General features: G+C 33.0%; 1 protein-coding gene across 1 annotated transcript in view; it reads left to right on the plus strand.

Moving 5' to 3' along the window:
• The window catches only part of PNKP (Polynucleotide kinase 3'-phosphatase), a 106,048-nt gene that overhangs the window by 24,218 nt on the left and 66,051 nt on the right, over positions 1-15,779 (plus strand). Inside the window, exons 4-6 of the mRNA XM_090382286.1 lie at positions 1,297-1,376; positions 7,966-8,044; positions 15,492-15,699. Coding sequence (XP_090238412.1) covers positions 1,297-1,376; positions 7,966-8,044; positions 15,492-15,699 — 367 coding nt within the window. The remainder of the gene's footprint in view (positions 1-1,296; positions 1,377-7,965; positions 8,045-15,491; positions 15,700-15,779) is intronic.

Genomic DNA, 15,779 nt, shown 5'->3' on the forward strand with positions numbered 1-15,779 from the left:
GTAGGTAACTTATACCTCCCATTGTAGTAATTTATAATTCACTGGCTAAAATTAAACTTCCTGCAATCCAGTCTAAACAACTCCCCATGTAACTTGAAATTATGGCCCCTAGTTTTAGAATCATTTATAACTGTGAAATTTTCGATCTTATTCATTTTGCTTATGCCTCTCAAAGCCTTAAACACCTCAATCAAGTCTCCTCTAAGGTGCCTAGTTTCCAAGCTCTGAAACCCACATATTCGAAGTCTTTCCTCATATGGTCAATGCTTACCAGAAAGTATGAAACAAATTCTGGTCAATGCTTACCAGAAAGTATGTTCAGGAGAGTTGAGGCTTTTATATAGGCCAAATTTTGCCGTACTAATCTATATTAGGTTTTTGAATTGTTGTTGTTAGGTCTTAGATGCATCAGCAACTGACAAGCATATTACATTAGTTACATACAGAACACCCTCACCAGGTGAGTTACCCGCCTTTGGACCCTTTCAAGAAGAACAATGTCTTTCTTTAGGTGTGGTCTCCATACTTGAACACAGTATTCTAAGTGTGTCTAACAATAGCCTTATATAATGGGATTGGTTAACTACAGCCTCGGCGCCTCCGTAGCCAGGTGGGCAGGAGCAACAGTGCTTAGCATACGCTTCTTGATCAGACCGGGGTTTGAGCCCGTGACCACCAAATACGGAGGATGCGGAAAGGTCAGGAAATGACCACCGCATATCCCTGGAGCAATATGGCCTTAGTTGCTAATGCTACAAATAACAATAACAACCATAACAACAACTACAGCCTCAATTAAAGGCTGTAGTTGTTGTTATGGTTAGAATTAGAAATTTCTTCAGTCATAGACAGGAATCAAACTTTCCAAGCAAGTAGTGAAACCACTACACTGTGACAGAGGACGTTTTTAAATTAAAAGCCCCTTTTGCAACAACTGTGTGTATCAGCTAGTTGCTTGGTGCATTGCATGCAAAAAATAAATTGAGTAATTCAAAGCTTTAATTTTTCTTGTGTAAGTAATCTCAGAAATGGTTTGTTTGTAGTGTTAGAAAATATTTTATAATGTACCATTAGAATGTAATACAACAAATTGCATAGCTAACATGCTAATATATGATCAACTAGCATTCGTATAAAATTGAAAGAATATTTGTACAGATATCATTTATGAATATTGATTGCACAGTGGATGTAATATGCTTGTGTTATTTGAACTATCTGAATGGATGTAATGACTAAATTAATCTCATAAATAATATGTATTAATGTTCTCTGTCTATTTTGTTTTGTTTACAGATTGCATGCTTTGACTTGGATAATACTTTGATATGTACACAATCAGGCAAAGTTTTCCCTACAAACAGAGATGACTGGAGGTAGGTCCACTTATAGAAGTTATATTAATTATAACAGTTAGATCACATGTCCAGTTAATGATGTTACTAGATTTATATGAAAAGCATGACTTTTTTTCTTTACATGAACTGTAATCCCAGACATGTAATTATGAAAAAAAAAATCTAGATATATATATAATTCAAGATATTCACAGTTCACACTTTTGCAGATTTTCTTCTGCATAATAACTCTTTTAATGAAAATTTCACTTATAGTCATATACAGTGCCGGATTAAGGATGAAATAGGCCCCCTGCCATATATAAATTTGAGGCTCCTTTAATATATATATATATAAATAAATACAACATAATACAATATACTACATAGGTTTTTATATTTATATTGTGAATAATTAGTATTAGCAATGGCCACATGGTGCAAGGAAGCCTACGGCTTATGCTCCTGCACCAGCCAAAAAAATAATAATAAAATAAAATAACAAAAAATAAATAAAATAAAATTTTTCAAGGAATAATAATTCCTTGATAACAATGTCAAATAAGAGCTCAAAAATGTTTTGTTTTTTGACTTGAAAAATAAAGTAATGATAACAATTTTAATAGAAATTTTTAACTTATTTATTGTACAATAAAAAGGTAAAAGAATAAAATTTAAACACTAAAGTTAAGTTTAAGTATGCTTTTATGTTACACATTTTCTTGGTTTATTATTATTATTAGAAATTTTCATCACTAGTTTAGAAAATATTTACACTGAAAATGAGACCTGTGACCAAGGCTGCTTTGGCCATAGCATTAACGCAGCCCTGGTCATATATCATGAAATACTCAGTGATAATTGTAAATTTGCACAGAATTTATCCCTAAATTGTCCACAGAGTATTAAAAGTTTTAAAAAGACTGCAGCAGCAGCAGGCAGATGTAAACAATTATATCTGTCTGCTGCATCAAATCAATTGTTCATTAAGAAAACAATGAGCAGACCCTTATTATAAAAAAAATAATAATAAAATTTAAAAATAATAAAATTTCACAGCTATGAAAAAAAGACAAATAGTTAATGAAATGTTGAACTCCTGCTATAGAAGTGTGCATGTGCCCATGCATTATGTTCTATTGAAGTCTTGTCCTGAGTAAGCAGCACAAAAAAAAAACAAAAAAAAAAAAATGACTAGTCAACATCTGTTTCCAAATGGTCACATTTCCAGAATTTGATCACATTTTCAGAATGTTACAATGAGAGAGAGAGAGAGAGAGAGAGAGAGAGAGAGAGAGAGAGAGCACTAAATTGAGAGTGGGATTAAAAATTATAAAAAAAAATAAAATTATAAAACTTTGATATATAATTGGAAAGGTACTGAAAATGGATACAAGAAGCTGTCTACACAGTTCAAGAGAAATGCACAAGAGGGAGCCCAACATCCAAATATAGAGCTCCTGGAGACCAAGTGGAAGCATTGCTGGAGTTGATTGCTCATGAAGACTGGTGCTAAAAAAACTATCTGAGGTGTGCCTAGTAGTTCAGATCCTTGGTGATCTATCATCATCATGGCATTGATGTGGTCTAGTGTCATGATGGAACACCATTGTTGCATGATGGATATCCCACCATGGATTACTAAGTCCTGCTTGAGTTCTAAGAATGTTGTTTCTGTAAGGGTGGTTTGTGAAAAATTTTCTGAGGTCAGCATTGATTTCCTGGACTCACTCTAGCAGCTGATGAGAGACAAAGTGATCTTTAAGGTGCAGGCAGAATTGGAGAGAGCAGATTGTTAGGGGTTTCTCTAAACTGAGCAAGGGATATTCTCATATCCCTTGTATACCAGTATGAGAGAGATGTGATGAGGCCAATCAACATCTGTTTTGCTACAATGGCAAGTTGGTTTTCTTCTGTGAGAGAGAAGAAAAAAATTATGTTAATTTACCCAAGAACATTGTCCACTCATGTGTATTATGTCTGGTCATTATGTGTTCTGTAGTTGATTTTTCTGTTTGTTGGATGAAAAACAAAGTTTCCAGGAGAGGGAAACCTAAAAATTTCCAGAACAGGATTCAAACCGAGCCTTTTTCACCTGGTGTGGAGAAGACTGTAATATAACTAGTGTGCTACTCATGAAAACCAGTGAGATGCCTAGGGATGCCTAGGACCAGGGCCATTGTTGTAGTATAGAGCTGGGGTTCAGATCCTATGTTTGTCTTGCCCATTTAAGGAGTCGATACCCTGCTGAAAAACATCCATCTGATAGTTGTCAGTGCTGCTGATGCCCAGGTCTCAGCAATATAAGGTAAGGTAGTTAAGGGATAAACAACAGTCATCATATATTTCAGAGTTGTGACTTGTCTCAGACATAATGAAAAAGTTCATTGAGAGTTGAGTTGATCAGATATTGAGAAGTATCAATGTGGTAGCTGAATTTCAGCTAGTTATCAATGACAGCTCCTAAGTCTGAATGTGTGAGCAGAGTTAAAGCTGAGGCTTCTCCGAGCATGGATGAAATGGTTTATGGATCTTTCTTGAGGGAATTCACCATGCCCACTGCTTTTACTCAACTGATGTTGAGGTCACACTATTTGAAGTAAATAGTTAGTCAGAGTAATACACTGCTGATTTCTTCAATGCTTCTATTGGGGATCTGCATTAGAAAAGGAAAAATAAAAATTACCTTAAAAAAATAAATGAATTATGTTTCACCAGGGCCTAAACTCATGATGATACACCACTGCCTTTTCAAGGGAAGCAGTGCTTTTGGAGCAAGTGAAGCTCTTCCACATAATGAGATTGATAAACCACATTTAGTTTGCTCAAAACAACATACAGAACAAGATTATTGCCCTACTTTTACAATAAGGCTTTTTTTTTTTCTTTTTTTTTGCATAAGGACAGATATAGGACTGAATTAATGGAAAATTTGTTTAATATTCCTTGTGCCAGTTCTTTCATAGATAAGTATAGATTCAGATTTATACAATGTCAATTATATTATTTTTTGCAGAAGGCAGGTGGTAAACTGGTGGAAATAGGCTTTTCTTTAGTGTCATTTTAACCTGAAACAAACAGTAGATTTGCTATGAAGACAACAATCTCATATTATGGATCCACTTCACTAGGAGTCATCACTGTATTGCATTAGGGAATATTTAAAATAAAAAGTGCTACTCTAAGGAAGAAGTATATTGCTATTTATTCAAAATGTATGCCATTTCAAATGTGCTAAACTTGATTACTTTTATCAGCCAACTAACTTAATTTAGTTGGTTTTAAAAAGTAACTTGCTCATATCTGATAGCTGAAGCTGTCACTTGGAAGTCTAAAATAGTGATTTAACTGATATCAGTTTCACTTGTAAGTCAAATACATCAATTTTTAATGTTTTTAGGTATCATGGTGAGGTTGCATTCCCAACATTCTTTACATTCTGAGGGTGCAGCTTAAAGTGGTTGTGGGCCTACTGTGAAGTATTCCACTGGACTGAACCTATTAATAGTAATTTTCTAGGAGGAATTTAGATCAGCTAGTATATAATCTTATACCTTTGTTCTGCTAGCTGTGACTAGGCAGAGGCCCTTCTGGTTGCTGCATTATAGCCTAGGTTGCTGGTGCACCAGTAAACCCAAAATCAAGTCAAATCAAATTAAAAGACAAGAGGCCCAGAAGTGTGTGTGTGTACACACACACACACGTGAATGCTTGTGCACTTGAGGGACACTGTAAAGACTTATGTTAAGGGGCAGGCTATATTCTCTGCTGTCAAAATTTCACACTTTGCACATGTCCTCCCCCCCCAACTTTGCATCACCTACATCAGTGTATTAAGAAAGAGTCTAATCAATGCAATGAAAAGATTTCTAATCCATTTCACAAATATAGTTGTGGTCCTGGTTCTATTCTTGCTGATGTTTATTTCCATCTACGGTCTTCTAAATTCCACTTATTTTTTATTTTTTACAGAATCTCAGTTATCAGTTTTCTTTAACATCAGCTAAATCTCATTTAGCCTAATCATTCACTTTTTGATGTCTTCTTTAAAAGTAGTGTGCTTCAGTTTGGTCAATTAAATTACACTTATTGACATAATTCCACTGTTTTAACTGCTATTGTTTCTCATATAAACCTGTATATATACAATGTTTATTTTATGGGATTATTATAATAATAACATTAATTGTCAATGTAACTTGTTAATTATCACTAACACATTACATTACATTACATCTGACCTGCACTGTGGATTATGTGATAAGTAATCTATATTAAAAATGTTGCATATTATTGATTCTGCTCAGCATAGCTGACAACTCTCTGGATTTACAACTGAAAATCCATCTTTTTGATCCCTTTTCCATTCCATTCTCTATCATAACATAGGTCTTCCTGTCTTCTTTTGAAAAAAGAATAATAATAATAAAGTTACATTAAATTTGAAAGTTTTCAAAAACAGTGTGAATTTTTGCTTCTTTTTGTTAAAGAATTGGTTGTGTGTGCTAGTCTACATTGCTGGATGCATATAGAAGTTGGTTGGAACATGAAAAATGGTGTTATGTTCTGTAATGTGTGACCACAGTATTTCATACTTGTGTGGTACAAAAGCAACTAACAATGTCCTTCAGTAAGATTTCACAGAAATACAACATAAAATTTCATAAGACATATATACAAAATTTTCCATGGATAGGAAAATTTTGGAAAGCTGAAAATGGATTTTCTTTGTGTATTGTATGTGGATGTGACTTTTTAGTTTTAAATGCATTGTAATTTGACATTTATGAATAAACACAAGAACAGTGTGCACCATATAGAAAGGAATACAAAAATAGATGTGTCATTTCACACGCTAATATCATCGTACATGCCAAATGTTTATCCACTCACAATACTTATCATAGTAATATAATTTTCCTCTGAGTTGTGCTAATCATGCAGGAATGTTATTCAGAAATATGTTTCTCAGTAATGAAATAACAAAAAAATGCAATTGTGAAAGAACAAACACAACAAGCATTGTTAGTGAAATTGCACAGAGAGGGAAAGAAGCAGTGATGACTTTCAAAAATATTCCATGTTTGATTGTTACAAATTGCAGTAATCAAAAGTCATTGCAAGCTATATCCCATTATGGAGACCTTTCGTAATAAAAAAATAAATAAATAAATAAAAGCAATCTTCTCTCAGTGCCAGTACTGAAAAGTAACTCTACGGGGTACAACATGGGCATCTTATTCTGAACAAAACTTGAATGCATGTGGAATTTCTTTAAAAAAACTGTCTGGCACTTAATGTTGATAATGCCCTTGTTATGGTAGGACTAACTAAAATTGGAGTAGCAAGGATATTAAAAAGAGGAAATGGTTATTAGTCCTGGGTATGTTGAAGAATGTTTGTGCAAATTTATTGTACCAACAGTTTTTAAAATTTCCATATTGGAAGTTGATTACTATAGCACACTAAACCAGAAGGATGATTCTGACTTAGTCGTGAGAATTTTTACTTCCAAGCTCTTGGACATCTAAAACAAGAGATGGTGCACAAAGTTTCCATTGAAAAATGTTCTTATAAATGTTGGAATAGCACAAATTTCATTAATTGACAGTGCATCATTTACTAATTTGAAATTTTTTGTGGTCAAGTTTGCAGTATTTCTTGATATCATTTAAGGTAAAGAAATAGATGAAGCATTGAATTTTTTGTAACATTAGTTCTGTCAGTTTCTTTGTGAGAACCTACCTTAAGTAATTATGAACAAAGAAAGCATTGATTTACAGTTGTCCTTGATTGAGTAACTGACAGGTGCATGAGGAACTTGAAATATAACAAATTATCCAAAATCATGCTTAGAATTTTAACAATCCTCATAGCAGTGCTGAGTGTGAGAGGTGCCAGGTGAGAAAAACAAAAACTGAGTTCTGGTTTCTCTTTCTCGTGAAGCTTCGGAAATGCTCTTGACAGCCAGGTCTAGACAGCAGAACCATTGTTATAAACAAAACTATGACTCAACGTTTCTGAAGAAGGAAAAGTTACAACCATATTTTGCTCAAAGCAGTCATAATTAGTTGATATCTAACTGACAATCGAAATGAAAATCTACAAATATAAAAATTCTATTTGAGCTAATTTTTCAAAGCTTTACTGCTAAACATCCTATGACTGTATTTTAATATAAAATCCATATGTTGTTAGTGAAATTTAATTTCATGTCCAAAGTCTCTCTTTTAAAAAACCTACCTCCAGTTTTCTGAAAGTAAAGGGTTGGTATCTATATACTTAGTGAATATATGTATATTTCATGAATTTTTAATATTTTGAATTGAATATGTTACAATTTAAGGTATAATGGTTTTAATATGGACAATGTACAACTGCATGCTAACCCAATAAGTATTATATTAAATACTTATTAGATTAGCATGCATCCCTAGCAACTATTGATTGAAAATCATTTAAGCTGTGCCAAAAGATATAGGAATTTTTGATTAATTGGACCATTTTAATTGCTTGAAAGAGGTGAAATGATCTAATGAATAAAAAAAAAAAATAAAGAATATCCACTTTATTACACTATTCACAGAACTATTAACTAAAATAAATAAATGTATATTCTTCTTACTAGAATTATTTATCCAGAAGTTCCAGGAAAGCTGAAAAAACTTGTGGAAGATGGGTATAAAATTGTGATTGTTACTAATCAGGTAGGTGTTATTGAAATATTATTATATAATACTGGTACTTAAATATCTGGAATCTGTTAAATAACCACTGTTGCCCTGTAACACAAATAGGTGCACTTTCAAAATGTTTTCAGAGTGTACTGCTCTTAATATATTAATTTAATATTTGTTTAAATGAGGACATTACCTAGAATATCTAATTATTAACACATTGAAACTTGCTCTGCATTACAATAAATAACAAAGTATAGAATTATGGAATTTTGGACTAGATCTTCTTCATCTGGCTGAGTATTAGGCAAAATATTATTTTTTCTGCCTTCTCTTCAATTTACATAAAAAATGCTTTTTGTTCTGTGTTCAGCTCTTTGTTATCTGCATGCCTCATTCTTGCTGAAAGAATGACCGTAGTGCATCTAATCAAAAATATCACTAACTACTTTGTAGTTAGTCCTGAATATATGTTAAATAGAATTTATCTCAACATAGATTGTCTAAGTAATAATTTAGTATTTTTTAATATGTCCTTTTAAATACAGAGATAATAGTAGTGCAGCTTTGAATTCGATCTTTTTTTTCAATGTTAAGAAAAATCTTTTATTCTAGGGATTGTTTAAATGTTGCAAAAGAACAATAGACAAGTTTTCTGCTGCTTGGAATACCTGAAAAACATATGTACCACCACCACTAACAACTGCTATCCTTTTTACAGCAGTATAATTTCTATAATCCATTTGCCATATATCTTTTAAAAGGTCAAATTTAAATCCCATAACTGGTTAGCAGTGAGGGTAGTTGTTCCAGGGCATTCCATGCCTCTTTTTTTTTTATCTTTTATTAAGATAAGTTATGCACACTGCCCTACCAGTAACACATTGACTGCTACAGCTTATTTGGGTAAACGGGTCTCTGACGCCAATCGGAGTTAGGCATGTTAAATTATTCAAAACCAAAATTATAATATATATTCATCACCAAAACTCACAAAACAAGCTTATTGTTGTAAAAAAAAGCTTCTCAAATTATCTCGTAGATGGTATGTGTAATAGAAAATTCCTTGCTGCAGCCAACTACGAGTTAACTCGATTAACTCAGACGTATTGTTACCTGCAAAATTCACCATATATTAGTCAGTGCTGTGCGTAAATCCACAGACTGTGCTGCATATGTTGTATTTAGTAATTTGTTACATGTTTTTTTTTTTTTTTACAAAAAAAGAAAAACCTAAAACATGGATAAGAAGAAACCACTGACCGAAGAAGAGCTTGATCTCTATGCTAATATGAATGACTCGGAATTTGAAGAGATTTTTGACGAACCGTACGGTTCTGGTTCCAACAGTGACAATTATGAACCTTCTAACAGTTCAAGTGAGGATAGTGAAGATGAAGCCAGCTCCCAGCCTGAAGACAATTCTAATTCTCTGCAGGCAAGTATGTCAAATAATGTCAATAATTTGTGGAATGAAATAGCACAAGATCCTCAACAATTTATTTTTGAAGAGAACGTTGGTTTGAAAATGGACACAACAGAACTTACGTACAAAAATTGGTAGACCTATTATATTTTTCGGAAGAATTTCTTACATCATTAGTCGAACAAACTAATTTATACATGTTGCAAGAAATTGAAAAATGTGGACAATCGCAAAAATCTGCCTTGTCGTCAAGATGGAAGGACACTGACATCTCAGAAATGAAAGTGTTTCTTGGACTTTTGTTACAAATGGGTCCTTGTTCTTTTCCTTCAATAGAGCATTACTGGAGTACATGTGCATTCGACAATGTTATGTTTCGGGGATCATTTATGAGTCAAAATAGATTCCATTTGATATTATGATATTTTCACTTCACAGATAATTCATTAAAATCTGCTGACAGGCTATACAAGGTAAGACCGATTTTGAATCATTTCAATAATGTTATGTGCAATAATTACGTACTGAATAAAAACATCTGTATTGACAAGTCAATGATGTTGTGGTGTGGCCCTGTTGTAGCATGTAAGTGGAGAGATGAAAGAGAAGTTCTCACTATTTCTAACAAACACGTTGAAATGGTTAAGGTACGTAACAGAAATGGAAAAATTTCAATAAAACCGAACATAATTCAGGATTAAAATAGCGGACTGTCTGGCATAGATCAATCGGATCAAATGCTCTCATATTATTCAGCGCTAAGAAAAACCATCAGACTGAATTTCTGCCAGTACATGAAAAATAAAGAGCACAAATACGGAATCAAACTTTACAAACTGTGTAAGTCCATGGCCTTGTTATGAAAATAAAAATTTACTTCAGTAAATCAGAAACTGAACAAAACATAGGTCATACTGCTGAAGTTGTGCTATACTTGCTTGAGGACTTCTTAGACAAGGGATATGTATTGTATATGGACAATTTTTATAATTCTGTTGCTCTGACAAAGGTGCCTCCGTAGCCAGGTGGGCAGGAGCAGCAGTGCGTAGCACACACTTCTTGATTAGACCGGGGTTTGAGCCCAAATACCAAATACGGAAGATGCGGAAAGGTCGGGGTATGACCACCGCATATCACCAGAGAAATATGGCCTTAGTTGCTAATGCTCCTAAAAACCAAACAACAAACAAACGGCTCTGACAAAATTGTTGTCTGCTCTAAAAACTTATGTATGTGAACATTATGCACCAACAGAAAAGAAAATCCAAAAGATTTGGTGATGCGAAAATTGAAGAAAGGGGAAGTTGCATGGCAATGAAATGGAACTGTTGTAGTATGTAAGTGGAGAGATAAAAGAGAAGTTCTCACTATTTCTAACAAACACGTCAATTGAAATGGTCAAGGTACGTAACCGGAATGGAAAAATTTCAATAAAACCAAACATAATTTGGAATTACAATAGCAGAATGTCCAGCATAGATCAATCGGATCAAACGCTCTTGCATTATTCAGTGCTAAGAAAAACCATCAGATGGCCAAAAAATTAATTTTTTGGCTGATGCTAAATAGTGATCATTGGAAAATCATCCACTCTACCCCAGTGTAGTACCCAGGTTTTTCATTGGGGGGGGGGGGAGCAAAGGTAACAAAATAGACACTTTTACTGTCTGTTTGTAATATGGTCTATTTTCCTGTCATATTAAATTGTGCACCCTTCCATAGGTGCCATTTAAAGCAAAAATGTTGCAGAGGAAGCAAATGCTCCCCCTGCATCCCCACCCACTAGGTACGTTACTGCTCTATCCCATTGCCAATGGATTACATAATTGTTTAATTTCTTGACAATCTTGCAAATCACTGGATACCCTTTGAATTCCAGGAAGGGTTAGTCCACAATTTAAAAAGCATGAAATTTTAAAAATATTTAATTGAATTAAACTAAACATACTTGAATATAAAAACATGTCATTAACTCTCGAAGCAATTGTTTTTATAAATGTCTGGCGTTTTTTATAACTGTTGTATAAATCATTGATATAATATTAGTATTAGTAAGGCCAAATGATGCAAGGAAGGAAGGGTTTGTTTTTTTTCTGAATCACCCAAGAAAAAAAAAATTAATAAATAATGTTCAGTTTTGTAATGGTCATTTGCTGACACCACACAAAGTGCATCTGTATGTATGTCTGTAGATGACTGGGAGAGTTTTACAAATAACTACAAAATTGAAACAAAAACAAAATTCTAAGTTTTGTATCGTCTATACTGGTGGTGGGCATAAATCAGAGTCATAATGGTAATAATTTCAAAACAGTTGAAACATTAAACCCTAGGGAGCTCACATCTGGTGAGTATTATGGGCTTGGCACACCCAGGATCCTGAGCTGGATATCATCATTCTTCTCTTTCTTGGTGATTCCCTTCTGCTTTTGACACTCTCTCTCTCTCAGAGTAACTCAGGAATTTTTTTTTTGGCTGGTGCAGCATAAGCCTCAGGCTTCCTTGCACCATATAGCTAATAATAATAATAATATCATCATCATCATCGGCCATTTTCAATCCACTGCAGGATGAAGGCCTCTCCAGCAACTTTCCAGTTCCTTCTGTTTTGTGCAATGGCCATCCATTTACTACCAACGAATTCATGAATTTCATCTGTCCATCTCCATCATTGTCTTCCATGTTTTCTTCTATCTCCTCCTGGGTACCATTCTGTTATTTTCTTAGTCCATCTGTCATCATGTCTTCAAGCTATGCATCCTGCTCAAGACCATTTTAGTTCTTTAGTTTTGATATGAATGTCCTTTACTTGAATTTGCTGCCTAATCCATGTGTTTCTCTTCTTATCTGACAGTCTGATTCCTAATATAATTCATTACATTCTTTGCTGTGTAGTTCTCAGCTTCTCTTCCATTCTTTTGGTGAGTGCCTAAGTTTCACTTCCATAAGTCATGGTGGGGAGAATATATTGGTTCATTATTTTACATTTAAGACAAATTGGGATATTGCTCCTCAGTATGTGACTATATTTCCTGAATGCTATCCATCCAAAATTTATTCTTCTGTTGACTTCCAGCAATTTATCATTATTACAGCTAATGACTTGTTCCAGATAAGTATATGAATCCACCTTTTCAATTACTGCTCCTTCAATGATTATATCCCTTTCTGTGGGATATAATCATTGGTCAAACTATATATACAGGCAACCTCCATATAACTGTACTTCTACAACATGGTTTTGCTCTAACACAATTGATAAATTGCGGCAATCCACACACAACATAGTACTTCTACAAGGTTTCGCTCTAACATGGTTTGAGAATTTCTAGAAATCTCACATAACACAGTATTTTTGAGCTTTTGTGCTGAGAAAACCCTGCTATTATGTCAGATGTAATTTTCAATGTTTCCATTCCTTTTTGTGAATCCCTGCTGTTGACTTGCTAGTTGTTATTGCCTTCGTGATATTTTTCTAAAGCAAATTTCTGGAGGTCACTACCATAAAACAGTAAAAACAATTTGCAGTTTCCAGTTTATTGGTCTTTTCTGTTAGTGTAATCAATTATAAACAGGTAGTAAACATGATCTTCTTGCATTTGCTGTAGTACTGATAGCTGGAAATCTGTGAGTTTTCACGTTATTATGGTGAAATGTGTTTCCCCTTCCATGAAATATTCAATCATATAAAAAACATAAATAAATTTTCAGAAACTCAACACTCCATATCGTGTTTGTTGCAACTTATGCATGACGTGTTCTTTGTTATTAATTGCTTATCATTTTTAGTTTTAAATTTTACAACCAAAAAAAAAAAGTCAGTGAACAGAAATATCAATTAGTATGTACATATTACAGCACATATTAATTAAGCTGTATGTAAGCGTAAATTTAATTTTATTTTGCTAACTAGAAAATATTCTTCTGATTTTTACATATCGTTTAAAGCGGGAGTCCATATATTTTGTTGGAAGATCCCTGGGTTAGGTTTTGTGCTATTGAACTTGTGCTTGTTTGAGACCATAAAAAATAATTGTGACTTTGAAGAGTGCAGTTTGTGACTTTTAAAGAGAACAGAAGGTACATGAAATCTAGATGCTGCAGAAGAGATTGTGCTAAGCAGCGACAAAGAGGAAGAAAATTAGATGAATGTACATTGTCACATGTAAGTATCACAGTTTGTTCAGTAAGACGTTTGTTCAGTTATTACTATAAGTTACTACTATTATAAAAATAAAGTTAAAATGTTAAGTTATTATTACTATAAAAATTAAGTTTCCGATAGCTATAAAAAAAATGGCATATTTTCGCTAGCTTTTTGAACGTAACCCCCCTTTTTGTACTGGTTCTTAGTCCCGTATAACATGGTTTTGCATTACACAAGATTTTGTAGGAACCAAACTACCATGTTATATGAGGGTTACCTGTATATAGTTTGACCAATCATTCCATTTTCTTCGTGAGAGTTGCTTAAGATAAATGCATTGATTGATTAATGTATAAGTAATTGCTTAGGGTTTTTTGCATCACATATTTAAAACCCTGTAAGTGATTCAAGCACTTATGTTTGTTTATTAAATGGTCCATGAAAATTACAAATAGTGATATGGTTCAGTCCTGCCTGATGCCAAGTGTAGCCTGTAACCATTTTCCAATACTTATTGATATTGAAAAGCCATACGGCTTTTTCAATATCAACAAATCCTAAATACAAGTTTTTATCCCATCCCACGACTTTTCTGTGATTTGTCATAGCACAAATATCTGTGCTATGACAAATCATAGCACAGATATTTTAACCTGTTTGTCCTGAATCCTGACTCTTCTTCCCTAAGATTGCATTCGCAATACTCTAAATGTCTTTTCTAAGACATTTAGTAATTACAGAGGAATTATACTAAGGATGAAAGTTCTCTGTAATTGTCCCATTCAGATCATAATGTGATTGTTAAAGGCATTATTTGAATGGTGGATCGAGGTAACTAGTAAACCACTGCAATAATTAAAACTGAACTTTTGGAATCCTTGGGCTTATTTCTCACTTTAGAAAAATGGTATTATTATTCACAAGTTGACTTAAAAATTATCAATAACTTTAATGTAAAGTTTCTTTAATATTATGTAACTTTAATATAAAAAGTTATTGATGCAGTCCCTTTTAAGTACAATAAATAACTGTAATAGGTGCAAGGCCATTCACTACAATAAAATAAATGTAATTCCTACTAAAAAATGCAACAGCTAAGTAATTTCCTTAGCTCTTATTTATACATTTCTGCTATGTTATTCATTTATTATGTTAATGTGATATACTACATATGGTTGTGTAAGACTACCATTTCACAAATGAAATTAATAAAATTTTAACTGAAATGTCCAAGGATGTTAAGCAACATTTAATGGATAAACTATATATTAGTATTCCAACAACTTGCAATAAAATCATAAACAACTTATGACTGCAGCGTATTGTATGTATGTATGTTTGTTTGTTGATTTGTATGCCATCATCATATTTTTGTTTAAATATTTTAATTTATATGTTTGTTATTACAATGCTTGTGAGAAACTTCGGTTTACATAATATTCTGACCTATACATGCCATTCACAGAACAAATTATCAACTTAAAAAGTATAAGTTTAGGCATGTTATTAAATTCCTTTATGGATAATTTTCTCTCTTTATTGAAATATTGCTATTTCAACAAGTCTGTCATTGGAATTTGATGAAATAATTGGAGCACTTAAGCCTGCATGGAGTGTAATCTGCTTTTAATTTCTTAAAGAATTACAGCTTATTCTCAGACGTTTCTTTGTACTTCCTGTACCACTTCTTCAGTAATGCTGTAATGCTGTCCATATGATATCATCAGCCTTACATACAAGTTGATTAATCTCTAAACATGAGAGAACCACAAGTGATTAAATGAAATTACAATCACAAATTCTTACAAAAATTTTTTTATATAATTAAAATATATATATTTAATTTATTTCTATAATTAAATTTCTATAATTACAAAAAAAAATTTTTTTTTTTGTAATTATAGAAAGGAATTTCCCAAGGAAGAATGACACCTAAAGATTTCAAGCACAAAGTAGAGATGATCATTCAGAAACTGGGAGTGCCAGCGCAAGTCCTGGTATCAACTGGATCAGGAATATATCGTAAGCCTGCTCCTGGAATGTGGGACTATTTCACAAAGACCACTAATCAAGGAATTCATATTAATAATGATGTTTCATTCTATGTGGGAGGTAATAATTAATCTTCAAAATGTTAATTTTTAACAATTCTCATCCTTGTCTTAAATAATAGATAGATAACAAATCAGTTA

Source organism: Mastigoproctus giganteus, chromosome 10 (assembly GCF_048544385.1).
Source record: "Mastigoproctus giganteus isolate SK-2022 chromosome 10, ASM4854438v1, whole genome shotgun sequence".
Taxonomy (NCBI): domain Eukaryota; kingdom Metazoa; phylum Arthropoda; class Arachnida; order Uropygi; family Thelyphonidae; genus Mastigoproctus; species Mastigoproctus giganteus.